Source organism: Lepisosteus platostomus, chromosome 24, assembly GCF_059453375.1.
Source record: "Lepisosteus platostomus isolate fLepPlt1 chromosome 24, fLepPlt1.hap1, whole genome shotgun sequence".
NCBI classification, from domain to species: Eukaryota; Metazoa; Chordata; class Actinopteri; order Semionotiformes; family Lepisosteidae; genus Lepisosteus; species Lepisosteus platostomus.
Window position 1 is genome coordinate 13,857,403 of NC_142634.1, and position 15,107 is coordinate 13,872,509.

Below are 15,107 nucleotides of genomic sequence, written 5' to 3' on the forward strand. Positions count from 1 at the left end.
GGTGCCAGTAATAATGCACAGGCTAGACTAGACTCCCGCGATTGGGCCCATTGATTGTGGTGATTTGATTTATTGATCGATCCCCTCTCAAATCTGGCGTCTCAGAAGCGGGACTAATCTTTAACTGCTACGAACAATCTCCTGCCTCACAGAGAATTAGGCCTGATAAGGAATGTATGAAAGGAATCTGAGCTTATCTTAATCACACACTGCCCCTTGCATTGCCTGGACTCTGCCTGTGTCTGCCTGCGTGTGTGTGTGTGGATGTCCGTGTGTATGTATGTATGTGTGAGGTGGGGGCTGAGCACGAGTACAGTCACCAGGCAGAACAGAGTGGATCTATAAATTGATGGAATTCAAAGCCTCCAGCATCGATTACCAGTATAACAAACAGCAGCGCGCAGAATGTCTGATTATTTTTAGACAAAGATTCTGTGCTCTCAGCAGCAATTCTGCTGATGCTGTCACAGTGTCAGACGTCTGCTGTTGATTGCAATTATATGCGATACAACAAAAAAATAATAATCCCATCTGCATCTTTTGTCTATTCTTTTTGGAATTGTTGTTGAAATCGGAGGCATACTGAGTCAGTCCTGCAATAATTTTGGCTCAGATTGTACAATAGTACAATATACAGTATATATATTAACTTCTATTATTTTTATCCAGTTTGCATTGGTTTCATTTCTGTCCTTACGTAAATTAAACTCTCTACTGATGTTTATTTATATGACATTAAAGGGGAAATACACACAATTTTAATATAGAACAGTTTTTTCATATTTAATTCTCTCCATACAGGAAATTATTATTTTTTTATGAACATTGATAACATTACTAATATTATGGTTTGGCTGTTTAGTTGTACCAGTTCAGATTCTGGTTCATTCTGTCTGCATGGGATATTTTTGCTGTGACTGTACATTTAGCCATGCATAGATAGAGCAATAATTAGGTAAAAAATTCAAAGTATGAAGCATTTTAAGGAACACCAAAATCAATTTCCCATACTGACAGCCCTTGTCCTTTCTGTGTTTGGTGTTTGTAATTTAAAATAGAAATTTGTCTGTACTGGTAAATCCCAGTTTGCAGTAGTAGATCTCAAGTTGCAGTGTCGCTGTAATGTTTTGCATTGATTTAAATGCATTTATTTTTTCGGGTATGGATTTACATTATTTCTTCTTTTCACATGTGTACATTATGTTGTTCATGACTGTCCTAGCAGATGCACAAAAACAGGACCTCTTGCCCCAGTGGGCCCATGTTATCTTGATGAAGAAATATTTTTTTTTCTAAATTGATTCATTTGTTTTCTGTTCATAGAGGATGTTTCTTTCAAGGTCTGCAATGTCCAGAACACATGTGCACAAAATGCCTGACCTAATCAATTTCCTTTGCCTAGCTATCTATCAGTAGGCCGGATGTATCCTTCACAGATGCTGTCCTCAGCACTGCCTGGTCTCCCCACTGTACTGTGCTGCAGTGTGCTGGATTTGAACCTCTACTTGGCCTAATGACAGTACGCGTTCTCCGGAGGAAACTCATCAATTACTGCCTGATGTCTGAGTGACAGGGGCTTAATGACAGGAGTTCAGTATTGACCTGACTGCCACACACAGCAAATTCTTTTTTTATTCTATTGAACATTTGACTGAAAATCATCCACTCTGTCATTGTTCTGAGATCTTTACAAGACAAAACCATGCTTTTATAAGAAAGTTGGTACCTTTGTTAAGCTTTGTCAACAATTTGTATCCTTATGGCTCAATATGCTTTGTATTATTGTTCTTGTGCCCAGGGAACTCCATTTCAGGCTTTCAGATGGGACTGTCCTAGTTTGGTGGTTCAGGCAGAATTCCCCTCCAATTCCCAATTTAGTTCTATTGGCTACAAACACCACAGAGAAGGAAACTGAGGATGTCAGATGATTTATTTTTCCACTTTTTCCTTAATCTGATAAAAATCCATTTACAGTGCCATCTACTGACAAAAAGCAGGAAGCATTCGAAAGCTTTGAAAGGGTGGACTTCCTTAAATTTAGACTCACATACTCAATAGATGTAATTGAATGTTAGGGAAGCATATTAGTTGCTAAACCTGCAGTATTCCGTGCTCACATGTCCCGACAGTAAGTACGTCTACAGTTTCTGAATCTTCTCTGTGCAGGTGTACTAAACCGGGATTTCAGTTCGCTCCCCTGCTTTGTGATTGAATGCACTGCTGCACAAGATATCCAACAGGATAAAAGAGATGAAATGCACAAACAGGGTGAGAGATACAAATCTCTTTGGCCCTTAATCCAGGCAATGACACTTTTGATTCAACTGTTCAGATTTCCTGAAAGGTGTAAGCCAGTAGCCCACCTAATGGAAGCTGACTCCTTGAGATTCTTTCAAATAACGAGATGAGACTCTTGGATCAGTCTGGAACAGACCAGTGCACCTTCCAGAGCAGAGCCATGTGCTCTCTAATCCACTCAACATCACAGAAACCAGGTTGAGCTCTGGCCCAATAACCTGCTTTGGTTCTAGCATGGAGGTGCTGAATGGACTGCTCTTATTAATAAACGGCTTATGTTAACTAAAAAATCTGAAGTTCGTGTGTATGTGCTGTTCCTTTTTCCACTTGTGTTTTATTCAGATCAGGTGAGAACGGAGAGAATCCTGCCTTTTATGCCTGCCTTTTTTACCATTTTAGGATTTGGACTATTCACGAAAGGCACATTTGTTCTATGCCTCCTTTGAAAGAAAATGCAATTTAAATGGGGAATTGCAAACAGCAGACTGAAAAGCATGGGCTGCATCACCGTTCCTCAAAAGTCTCTTGCTAATGTTACATATTAAATAGGTCTTTGTTTCGCTTTGGAACAAAAGAAAAAATGTTCTGGTTCACTTCCTTAAAAAAAAAACGCTGGAAAATCGTTTTTAATTTGATCTTTTGGCTTTCTTTTTCAAAAGGAAGTCTTCGAAACAATGGTGCTGCTCTGTTTTGCTCAGATAAAGCGAGCTTCTTTAACATGCAAGTACTGTATGTACATGAGGTAGCCCTTATCCGATTGGCTCTTTAGTGCTTTCCAGTGATGCTGAAACATTTTCTCCTCTTCTGGCCTGTCAGATGAGTGAAGATTAATTATATAGAAATACAGGGAGCAGGACAGGGACATGGTTGGCTCCTAGACACATAACTGGAAAGTTGTGGGTTCCAATCCCTGCTTCAGATACTGCTGTTATTCCCTTGAGCAAGAAATGTAATCCCGATTTCTCCAGTCCATCCAGCTGTATAAATGTGAACCATCACTGCTTGAAGTAACCCTACATTGGACTAGTGTCCCATTAATGATTGTAGCCACATACTCTCAGTCCACTTAATACAACACATTGGAATACGTTCCAACCTAATGAGGGTCCAGGCTTGAGTAAAGACAATGCTTTTTTACTTTTAGTGTCAACAAGGATGGTTACGAATGAGGGGAAGACTTTTGGATAATCTACTGGTGGCTAGTAGCTTATCAATCCAATGAGCCCATTTAGCCATTTCTTCAAAGAAACCAGGGATTCAGCAACATGGCTCGGTAGCTTGTTCCAGACTCCCACAGCCCTTTATCTTTTGACTTTTTTGAATCAGCAATGAAACAACGTCATAAGAATATCATCCCCGATTTCAAAGCGTGTTTAACTTAGACAAGCTTTGCCATGTCACTTGTCAAACTCTTTTCTAAATGGACTACAAATATCCAAAGCCTCTCTATCAGTTGGTTGTCACTACAAGATCCCAAAGTACTGTATATAAGGACTAATTTTTTGTTTTGAGTTGGAACGTCACAATTGTCTCCTAGGAATTTGCTTAGTGAATCTACAGGATGCCCTTCTGCATTGATTAGTGGACACACAAAGACTGAGGATACAAAGCACCTGAATAGTAAAGTGGTATTTCTTTGTAAATTAGGTCTCATAAAATCTACAAGAGGAAGCAACAGAAGCTTATGTATCACAAAGCAATTAACCAATGGGTGAAAATGATCAGATATTCCTAGTCAGAATAGTTATGAGGGAGAATGGGGCTTTATTCTGACGGAAGTACAGCATTCAGTAGTAGGCCAAAGATATGGCCTTTAGAAAAAGGGTTATTAAACCATAGATTGTTGGGCCCAAAGGTACTTAAATTTAATTCTCATAGACTGCAATTTCAATTGACCAGAGGCACAACTTCCCAACTGTGCTAGCCCTGCTGTGTGCATTTCTCTGTACCATTTTCTTTCACACAGTGGTTACAAAATGTGCTAAGTCTCTGATGGTCCACCTCAAGCTGCAAAGGAACAGTCGCAGTTACTGTGTGCTTATTGAAGTGGGAAGGATATAGACCATGAAGAAGGCACACCTGTCCCTGCGTAACTAGGTCGAAGTATAGAATGCACTTTGAATCACAAATATTAACCTTTTTTACAGTGATAATCACTAATTATAGTACTATAGTACATAGTAGTTATGTTTATGGAAATAAAAAATGTTTTTTTCACTGAGGTTATAGACAAAGACAATATATTTCTCAATTTAAATAGAGACCATGCTAAAATACATGGGTACTGAGGGCTTGTAAGAGCCTATGAGATTCATACAGATGTTGCATATGACCCATCTGGAAGACAGATCAAACCAAGAGATTCTCTTGAAACCATACCTGTGTTCTCTTTGAACCATCTTTTAAATAGCCTCGCATTTTGCCAAACAAACACCTTATAAAGAGGAAACAGCACTGATTTAGAACCTCACAGTTAAAACGGTTCGATTGACAGAGCGTATCATCACACAGGTGGGATTTTGAAAGCTCCTCAGGTATGTCTTTTATGGACCTGCAAAAGCCTCTGTTCCATGTTTTGTGGGGTCACAGCTTCTCTTTTGTAAGATAACAAGCAGGGCTTGGCAAAACAGAACTGAATATCTCCTCTGCACAAGCACATAAGACGTGGTATCCAATCCTGCTCCTGGGGGCACACATACCTGCTGGTTTTCATTCCAGATGAGTGTAATTGGCAAATCGAAGCCTTAATTGATCTAATAAGCTGCTTGATTGGAACATTTCCAACTTAGTTCTTATTTTACTTATGAAATGCAGTAGTTAAGAGGCAACCTCCTACATGTTTAGGAACTAAAAAACATTAAAACGCTCAAATAAAACCTATTCTTAAGGCACTTAATATTTAAGTACTTGAGTATCATTTAGTCAATTGAATAACTAGGAGCTTGGTTGGAATAAAACCCAACAGGTGCCTGGGATTCCAGGACCAGGACTGGGAATCTCAGGGTTAAGATATATAACTACCTTAATTGCAGATCACAATGTGGCTGGTTGTCCCTCTATTTCTTTGTATAGTTTTAACAGCCTTCAGGCTACAGCATGCCAGCATTTTAAATTATAAGTCATGTAGAGGGGAAATGAAGATCAGATAAATACATGATTGGTAATTGGACATGACACAAAAGAGCATAAAATGTGGGGCAGGAACAGGTAGGAATAGAAAATACTTTCTTAATATGCTGATTGGATGATTTAATCAAACGTTTGGTTTCCACAGCTGACTCTGCGGCGTGAGAGAAATGCCAGCACAAAACACCCTGAAAAAAGGCTTTTTGTGGGGTATTTTTGTAGGCTGTATTTAATTTGGCAATCCATGGAGTTATGAGAGAAAGCTTGTTCTATCAATCAGTGCATTTACTTCCTCGTGTTGAATAAACACACACAGCCCACTTATTTTCCCAGCTTGTTATAAGAAAACATTATTAAAATGAAATTCTACTAAACTTTGGGGTTTCAAATACTTTACTGCTTTTAAAAAATGTTGCATTGATATTTTACATTTTGACAGATGCATGAAGAGAGAAGAGTTTCATTAGATCATTTTTAAATCACCTTTTAGTACAGTTTTTATTAATTGAAATGCAGCAGATTTCAGTTTTGCACACCACAGGGAGGGTACATACTGTAGTGATAACAGAAGCTTCATCCTAATTCTACTTTATATTCCAGAATAAACCATGATGTAGCGATTCTTTAGAAACATTTAAACATTTTTGGTGAGCTTGGAGTCTTTGCTCTAGTTTCTTTGCAAAAGTATGTCTTGGAGATAGTGGAATCAGAAGTGGTATAAGGCTCTATGTGTATCTGGATCCTACAGTATGTTTCAGGTCTTTAGAGGGAAGCTGGGTAACATGATGCAATCATGAGTTTTATTGTTCAATGTAGGGTGGCATGAATATGAGGATTAGAGATGAGGTGAGGGAGGTGAGAAGTTTGCTCAGAGACAGATGTAGTCTTCAAGCATAATTTGTTTTATGTTGTAGCTTTTGTCTCTCTCTTGGTTACATGTAAGTACCAGGTTTATATGGCCACTCGTAATGACTGTAAGACTGACAGTGCACTCCCTTAAATGTGATTGACATGCATTGTACACTGAGGGACTCTTTGGAGAAGATATTATCGGCATCTTTTAATGTTAAACTCTCTTAAAGTGGAAATTAAAGAGACATTTTTTTACTCTGGGCAGAAGCTGATTTATGAGTGCCAGGTGTGTTTGGTAATTCAGGCTGTCCATGGCCACTAGAAAAGACCCCTGGCATTTTCTACTTTAAGGTCCCTAGCTCTGTGTTATTTATTTGTGTATTTATTTACGTAGTTAATTTTGATTTTGTTGAAAATGTTGGTGATTTATGTCTATCGCTTAATTCCCTTTATTCTGCAAGGACCCTGATGCTGTAGCAGGCTTATTGATTATTTTAATACTGATTATCTAAAAGGCCTCTTGGTTCTTTAGACATTGAATTTATTGTTGCTTAATTATTTATGACTGCTTCTGCTTGCAGTAAGCATCGCCTCTGTTGTGGAGAGCTCGAGAGATTAGATTACACGCACAGAATGGTACAGTATGTGTATTTATATGCGCACACTTGTATGCCTCTACGAACATGGCTGCCATTTTCAGGCCTCTTTTTTTCCCTGTTTGTCTCCCGTGCAGAAAGAGCTCAACTCGGTGGCCTCCGAGCTGGCTGGCCGGCAGGAAGAAAGCGAGCACTCTCACAAGCGTCTGATTGAACTCAGTCGGGAATTCAAGAGGAATGTTCCGGAGGTAAATCGCTCGTTCTCAAACCTGATTAACCCCCCCCTCCTGCGTGACCTTCGGAGAGGCACTCAGAGTGCTGGGTGTCACAGGGGCTCACTCAGGGCTAGTCCTGTGCTGGGTCAATCCAGTTTCATACTGGAGGTGGCTGAATCTCTCCTTGGCCCTTTGGAAAACAGAAAGCCAGTGGCTTGCTCAACGTCTTGGTCATTAACACGGTAACAACAGTAACAACATGCCGAGTGTAAATGCTCCCCTTTGGGATTTTAATCATCTTTCGCGCATTTCATTATGTACTCCTGCCGCAGGATAGCCTGGTTCTTTGTTACTGTGGTGCTGGTAGTGTTTTAATGGAGACACAGTCTTTCCAAACTGAGGAGAAGCACAAAGCAGATGTGCAAGTGTGCAGATGAGAAATGACAGGGGAGTGGCTCTTGTCCCTGCAGTCACTGGGGTTTGCACTGCATTTCTTGCTTTGGAAGAAATTGTTTAGAACCCAGGACCGCCTGATGTGTTGCCTCTCCTCTGAGGGCCTGATGAAACCACCTTCTTTGCCTGCACTTCTGTATTTTTGTCACTTTAATACGGGTAGATATTGTTGCGTTAGCCGTGCCTCTGAAGAGACACGGTCCCTCACCTGTGGTAGCAAACGCTTGGAGAAATATACATAAAAGGTGCAAAATCCAAAAGTGCTGAAACTAAATACATTGAGGAAATCGATTTTTTCTTTGCTTCCCTGAAATAAGGGCCGTGGGTTTGGCACACCAGTTCTGATACCTCTTGAATGTAATGGACCAAACCTAAATCTACAACATAGATTTACTGTAGTAGATCTTGTAAACCAAACAGTCCAGGCCTTGTCTTCTCCCAGTTACACTTGGTTAGCCTTTGAGATGTTGCATTGAGGTTTATCATTAAAGGCACTTTAATTCTGCTGACAAACAAAGAGTGGACTATAGAGATGAACGATATCCAAAACCTTAGCGTTTTACTAGTCACAGTAATATCATATACAGTAAATGAAATAAGCACAAACTGCGCAATTAATTCCTTTTCATTGACATACTATTCATCAGACAAATAACTCAAGAGCCAGAGTCGGAGCAAATGCTATGTGCCTCTCTTTGGCTTGCTTCTGCCACGAGCTGCCCAGGAGTTGGACCGTTTGCTTCCGTGTGGGCAATTCAAACAGGCCTCATCCAGTCATCCAGTTTCCTGTTATTTTTATTCCCTTGTCTCCAGGAACACATGAGTGCTGTATTGTAACCAATGTCCCAGTGTGGACAGACTTCTTAAACGTAATGAAGGGTCTGTGGTGTAGCCATGCCAGCATACTGGGGGGGTGACGGTGACCAGGTGTCTGTGCCAAAAGATTGTCAGTGCCCAGGCAGGAACTGGCCGAGAACCACCAAGTTAGCTGGCACATGTTCAACGCTGCTTTGTCTTCTGTGGGAAAGCAACCTGCCTTGTTTTTTGGAATAGTCCTGGTTCACGCTTAACGGCTTTAGTCCTCCGGTAAGACCATAAAAACGGTTACAGACAAGATGAGGCCATTCGGACCATCCGACCCCTTTGGTAGTTAGAGGTTTGTCGATCCGACTTTCCCATCCAGCTGTTTCTAGACAGAAGTCAAAGCTTCGGCCTCAACCACGTGGCTGGGCAGCTCGTTCCACTCTCCCACCGCCCTTCAGGAAGGGTAAGGGACTGCCTCCCATTCCCAGGTAGATCTACACTTGCATGTCTTCTCCAATTGAGCTGTATGATACCAGTACCCACTTAGCCACGCATGCCCCTGAAAGCACAATAGCAGCTCTGTGTGGCGTCCTCCACGTTCTGTCCTCTTTGTAAAGGGTTTGTGTCGTAACTCTTGTTTGTTCATGTTGTCTTTTAGGACGTCCGGGAGATGGTGGCCCCTGTGCTCAAGAGCTTCCAAGCCCAGGTGAGTCTTTCAAGACCGACTTGAGTAATAATTTCGTCTCCACTGGCTTTTTCAACCTGCAGTGGCGGAACCACATTTCAGTGGAGCAGCACAGTGTTCGTGCAGAACATGGAAACACTTCAGTCTAGAGAGTTGCAAATGACGCTTTACAGCTGCATAACACAAATGTGATTGATACAGAATCCTGCATTCACAAAGCCTTTCTTTACGTACAGTATGGAAACAGTTTATTAATACAAACACAATTAATCATGGTAGAAGTTAATTCCCACCACGTCATTGTCACAGTAATAATGATGTGCTAATATATTACATGTTGTAAATCATTTATAAATAATAACTGCTTGAATTTATATTGAAACAAATGGAATGTGCTCCAGTATCAAATTGAGGGTGCAACCCAAAGTATTCTGTATTTAAAATCTATTGCATTTTAATCCAGAAAAGTAATGCAAAATGTGTTAGTATTTTGCCTCTGATAGAATGTTAGTGACCACAAAGATACACACTATCCAGTTCGTGTTTTGTAACTGGCACTTTATAGCGGAGCATTTGTCGATTTTAATCAAAGTTTTCTTTATCCAGTACTTTCTGTCATAATTTTGTAAAAGTGCTTATAAAAGTCGATTTGTATAATCATTGTTTGCCACGCGTTTGCCTTTCATTCAGTCCAAAACCCAATAAAAACACATGATAATTTAAAGAACATAACACCTTGAGGTGATAGCTTTTCCAATTTTCGTCTGCAAACGTGAAGAAAAAAAATACTGTGCGGTTTACACTTACTAAATCACAGTTTGGATTTTGAGATCTTTAGTACCTGGATATCTAAGTGTATATACAGTACCTTTGTCCACATCTTTCTGGGAGCAGAACAAAATCTAATAAACAGGTAAACCTGTTAAAAAAGATCATATATAGACCATCCAGAAATCTGAACTGTGAAAGTGTTCTTTGGTCTAAAGGTGGGGACCTAGAGGTGTTCTTCATTTCCGTGATGGAGGTGAAAGTCAGGAGATTAGAAAATGTAATCATTCGCACTCTGTACACACTCAGTAGGACTGCCAAGTAAATTGCTCATTCTGGAACTGAGTTCTATTTTAGTAGCAAAGCGTGTTACTGAAAATGTTATTACCAGCTTTATTTTCAGATACTAACAGTTTTATTGACAATTTAAGGTGCCAAGAAGGATTATTAAATTATTACTCTTACACCTTTAGTTTTGATTTTAGGATTTAAATTCTGTTTCCATTATACAGTACCCCTGCTTTATTACAAAGAGCTTTTAACGAGATATTTTGAACTACTCAACTGAAGCAGAACACTGCTCAATTTTCTGAAATGGACTAGAGATTGTGTTTAAAGTGTCTTGTTGAGTTAATTTTTTACCTATAGGTTTGTAACATTATGCAGCCAACTGCTTTTAGATTGTTCAGTTTTATAGTTTAACATTCTTTTTTCTGTAATAAGATCCCTACTAGAATAACTATCCCCTTAAGAAATTGCTGCTCCTCTGAATGTATTTCAGTCTTAATGTTAGCCATTAACCAAGACCTATAAATGTCTTTCAGGGACTCTGTTCAGAAAGGGAAATCATTGCAAAATGATTTTGCCTGGTTTTTCACCTGTTTTTTTTTCTTTTAAATTAAAATCACAGTATTAAGCTTCAGCAGCAGTTGAAATTAGGAGGTAGCTGGCTTTGTGAAGTACATATATTTTAAACCATGTGGGACAGTCTGCTTCTTTTAATTTGCCGCCTTTGAATTGAAAAATGTGTTTGATGTGGGTTAAAGTCTGCTTTTCAGTCGACAGGCACAATTTAATTATGTTCAGGAGATCAAGATTTTTCCCGGTAAATTGGACATATGAATATTGTAGAAAGGATTTATTTAACAGTGAGGCGATGGTAGGCTAGGGTACTGAAACTGTCATCTCAACATTGAAGTCCAAAAGGGATGTCATTTTTATTTATCCTCCAACCTGGATTCTTAAAAAGAACCCTTTCAGAGCGTTCCAGGGTTTGGTTGGAATTGCAAAACGTCTATAAACCTTTAGTTAAACCAGATATTCTAAATTATTTTTGGCAGTGATAATGAGGTTACCACAGGTGCTCCTGTGAAAAGTGAGATGGGATTTTTAATGTGAACGGTGTGAACAGGATCTGAATTTGATGTCCCATTAAAGTTAGAACATATTGGAATGCCCATTTTCTCCCTACTAGTGCTAGCAGGACCAGTAGGGACCGCTTACCCAGTCCGTATGGGTCTTAGTGCACCAGTATACTGATAGGGACACTATCCTGTAAAAAAGAGACATCCTTTGATTGAGACGTAAAACCAACGTCCTGACTCTTCGTTGTCATTAAAAATCCCGGAGTATTTCTCGAAAAGAATAGGGGTGTTAACTCCAGTGTCCTGGCCCAGTTTTCCCCTGGCCTTTACTGATCATGGCCCCCTAATAATCCCCATCTATCAATCGGCTCCATCACTCTGTTTTCCTCCCCACTGAGAGCTGGGCACATTTGTGGTGAAAGGGCTGAGTCCCCACTGCCTGTAAAGTGTCAAGAAAAGCACCATATAAGTGTAAGGAATTCTTATTATTAGTAGTAGAGTTACTATTAATATCTGGTCCAAAGAAAATTGTGTCACCTACTGGTCCACCAAAACCACTTTCATCTGGCTTTTGTCTCCCATGCAGGACTGGTGACCTTTGGTAAGCCTTTTTTAAGGAAATCAGGCGTCAGGGTGGTCTAGGTAGGGAAAGGCTTTAGGGATGGACTCCTGTTAAAAAATTCAATGTTGGCTTTTGAATGCATTCATTTCTGACATACTGTATTTTTAAAATTACAAATGCATTATACTGTATACACATTTTTACCTTACGACAGTCTGCTCAATTTTCTTTTCATAAATAATCATTCTGAAATATACAAAATGGCAAAGACTTGGAACTGTAAGAGTCGCATATGCATTCTAAAATATATTAAAAGCGCAGAGAAAAAATATCAAATTATTTTCTGACAATTACTAAGACTGCACTCCAGACTTCCGTAAATGGATCAGCTGCTTGTCATTAATAGAAAATGTTCTCCAGCTGTAGAGTCGCATTTGAAAGTGGAATGATTGTGGCGCTTGTTCACTGAATTACCACAAAGAGTTTTTAATTTATAGCAGCTTGCCTAATCTGATGAACTGTACTTACAAAGAGTCATTGATCTTTTAACCTAGAAATCTGACAAGCTCGGAGTGATGGAAGCAGTATTTCTGTTCTGTACAAAGTATTTTGTGCCAAATGTTATAACAGGACCGAACAGCAAGGCTGGATGAGCCTGGAGCATTTAACAGCATTTAACAGATGCAGATCTTGAAAATAGCTGTTGGGGGGTTCTCAAGAGTTCACTGAAGGATCCTGAGTTGAACACATTCTAACGCCATTGTGTTAATCAGTAAGCTGTAGTTCATTGCACGCATTTGTTCCTGTGGGCATAAGAGCTTGTTCCATAGAGCAATTCATAATTAAAAAAAAAGATTTTTTGCTTTGAAGCTTTAGAAATAATGTCTACACTCTACATGACAGTTTTTTTTAATGTAGACCCCTTTTTTATCTGTACTTTCTCACTAATTGCAACTAACGCAAAACACTTATTAAAACCACCAGACGACCTAGTTACTGAGGCTTGAAAGTACAAGAGAGCTCAAAGGGTTAACAGTGAAGGTGGCTGTCATAAGTTAGCCCCCCTGTAACTTTGTTAATGAGGTCCCGTCAGACCTGATGAGAGGTGATAATTTGGCTTCAGAAGTACAGAAAAGATTAAGGACAGTGAGCAGAGTTTACAGCTTAAAATACATCCCATCCTTATTAATCCACTGTCCCTGGGAGCCAAGCATTTTGGGTTTTATAATGAAGTGAGTCTTATAATGAAGGTAATGATAATCAGATTTAGAGAGTGCCAAGATGGCGTGTGCTGCCTGATTTCTGAGGTCGCTCCGTTTTGCCTGGGCCTTGGCAAGAATATATATTGAAGCACAAGACAATTCACCTTGGCCAATTAGCTGCTCAGGTCACCCCTTCCTTTTTGTGTCTGAATATTTGATCAAATAGACAAATTTTAAAAAGTTTCGCCCAATTCTAGGCTTCTTTCAGGTTTTACTTTGGGCTCAGTTAACCTGTGATTTAAAAATGTGCAGCAACAAAAAAAAAGTGCCATTATAACAGTGACTTTAAAGAATAAAGATGAATTTATTTTTGAATTCGATTCTTTCTTACATGCTGGAGTTGAGCTATCTTTTTTTTCCTCCAGGAAGGAGCTTCCAGAGGAATGTGTTCATGCAACATGTTTTGTCAGGTATAAATTAACCAGTCTCCTTTTTTTCCTCTCTTTTTTTGGTTTGTGTTGGCACTGCCCAAAAGCGCTAGCATAGGCTTCTAATTACCAAAACTTGCTTTACAAAGATAATCCAAAAAGTAATTTAGCGTGCACAATGAAAGCCATCATGCAGCACAGATGGCAATTCTGATAAATAGTTTGTAACATGTAATTAGCAGCTCTAGTGGTTACATACCATTAACCCCCAGAGCTCAGAAATTATTTCCTCATTATTAACTGAAAAGGTAAAATTGAGCTGACTAGACAGCAAAACAACAAACTGCTATTAATTACCCACATTTATTACAGCTGTTTCCCGCAAATTTATTTTTGTTTGAATGCACGGTTGAAAACATCTGAATTAAAGGCTCTGCCACGGTAATTGTAGTATTACTTTCCTAATGACTTTTGTTTAGAGAGGGGATGTGTTTTGCTCTTTCTGAGCCATTACTGTAGGCAAGTAGGTTCTGTTACTACTGTGTCACAACATTTGGTCCTTTAAGAGCGTCCCTTCAGTGGTAGTACTAATAAAGCTGAAGGATTAATGTGGGCAGTCTTGGAATTTAAGAGGCAAAGAAATGGTTGCAAGTAGCTGTGATTTTTACTGGGTTTAAAATTTCAGGACAGACAACAACCACCCATTTGTGTTACATTTCCAAACCTGCCTTTGTATAAAAGCTGTAGTATTCCCTGCCTCTCTACCTGTCTAGAGGGGTTTAAAATACACTGTTCTCCTGTCCAGGCTGTCTGCCTTCAGCGACACAAGTATGAGCCAATCATATTAACCTATTGAGCTGTGCCTTCCAAAGTCTCCCAATATTTTTCATTCAGTCGTTCAAGCAAAGCAGAAGACTCAGAAACCAGTCACTGCCAATGAAAAGGGATTAGGAGTGCAAAAAGAACATCCAAGGTGATGAACAATACTTTCACAACTTCGGCATTGAAGAAGTCCATTTCTAATACACTCTTTCCTCTTGCAACAATACTGTATGCCTGGCGTTCATTTTTCAGCCTTTTTTCTTGACATCATTATTCAAGTTATAATTTAGTCTCTTATTATGTACTTGTAAGAGAAACTTAATTTGACTTAAGTTTCAGGAATAGAAGCTGCCACTAGGCTGTGACAAGAAGGTTTTGATCTTATATATTTCGGAGACCAGACCTTCCTTTTGATTAATTCCAGGAGGAAATTATAATTCACCATGCGTTTATAAATATGTTATGAATGACAGAATAAATCAGAGACTAACAGATGATCACTAATTATGGCACACACTATAATAGCAGTATGTATAAAACAAGATACTCCTATATTATGAAAAGCTGTATAATTACCTTTAGTGTGACCCAGTGCTCATGCTGGCTCATTTTAAACGGTAATGTAATTCTATTGTAATAAACCTTTCCCTTGCTAATTGTAAAACAATTAGAATTGCTTTTTCAGTGATGAGTGAGAAAGACCAAAACCAAAGATGTTGCTTAGGTAGCAAAGAAATTATACTTTTATAGCAAAACAAATTTTTTTTTGTTTAATTTAAGGGTCTCACATTGTTAAGAAAAATTATTGGTGTACATTTCCCAGCTCCAAATACAGCTGTGATTTGAAAATACTAATCCTGAAGTGAATCTGGACTGAAACTCTGGAAATGGGAGATAACAACATTCAGATGAAGCGCTGTAGCAGAAGACAT

General features: G+C 39.1%; 1 protein-coding gene across 5 annotated transcripts in view; it reads left to right on the forward strand.

Annotated features, from left to right (window-relative positions):
- The window catches only part of cux2b (cut-like homeobox 2b), a 154,638-nt gene that overhangs the window by 71,165 nt on the left and 68,366 nt on the right, over positions 1-15,107 (forward strand). For all 5 annotated transcript variants that reach the window (XM_088618155.1, XM_088618157.1, XM_088618156.1 and 2 more), the window contains exons 2-3: positions 7,010-7,120; positions 9,003-9,050. In XM_088618155.1, the coding sequence (XP_088474281.1) occupies positions 7,010-7,120; positions 9,003-9,050 (159 nt within the window). The remainder of the gene's footprint in view (positions 1-7,009; positions 7,121-9,002; positions 9,051-15,107) is intronic.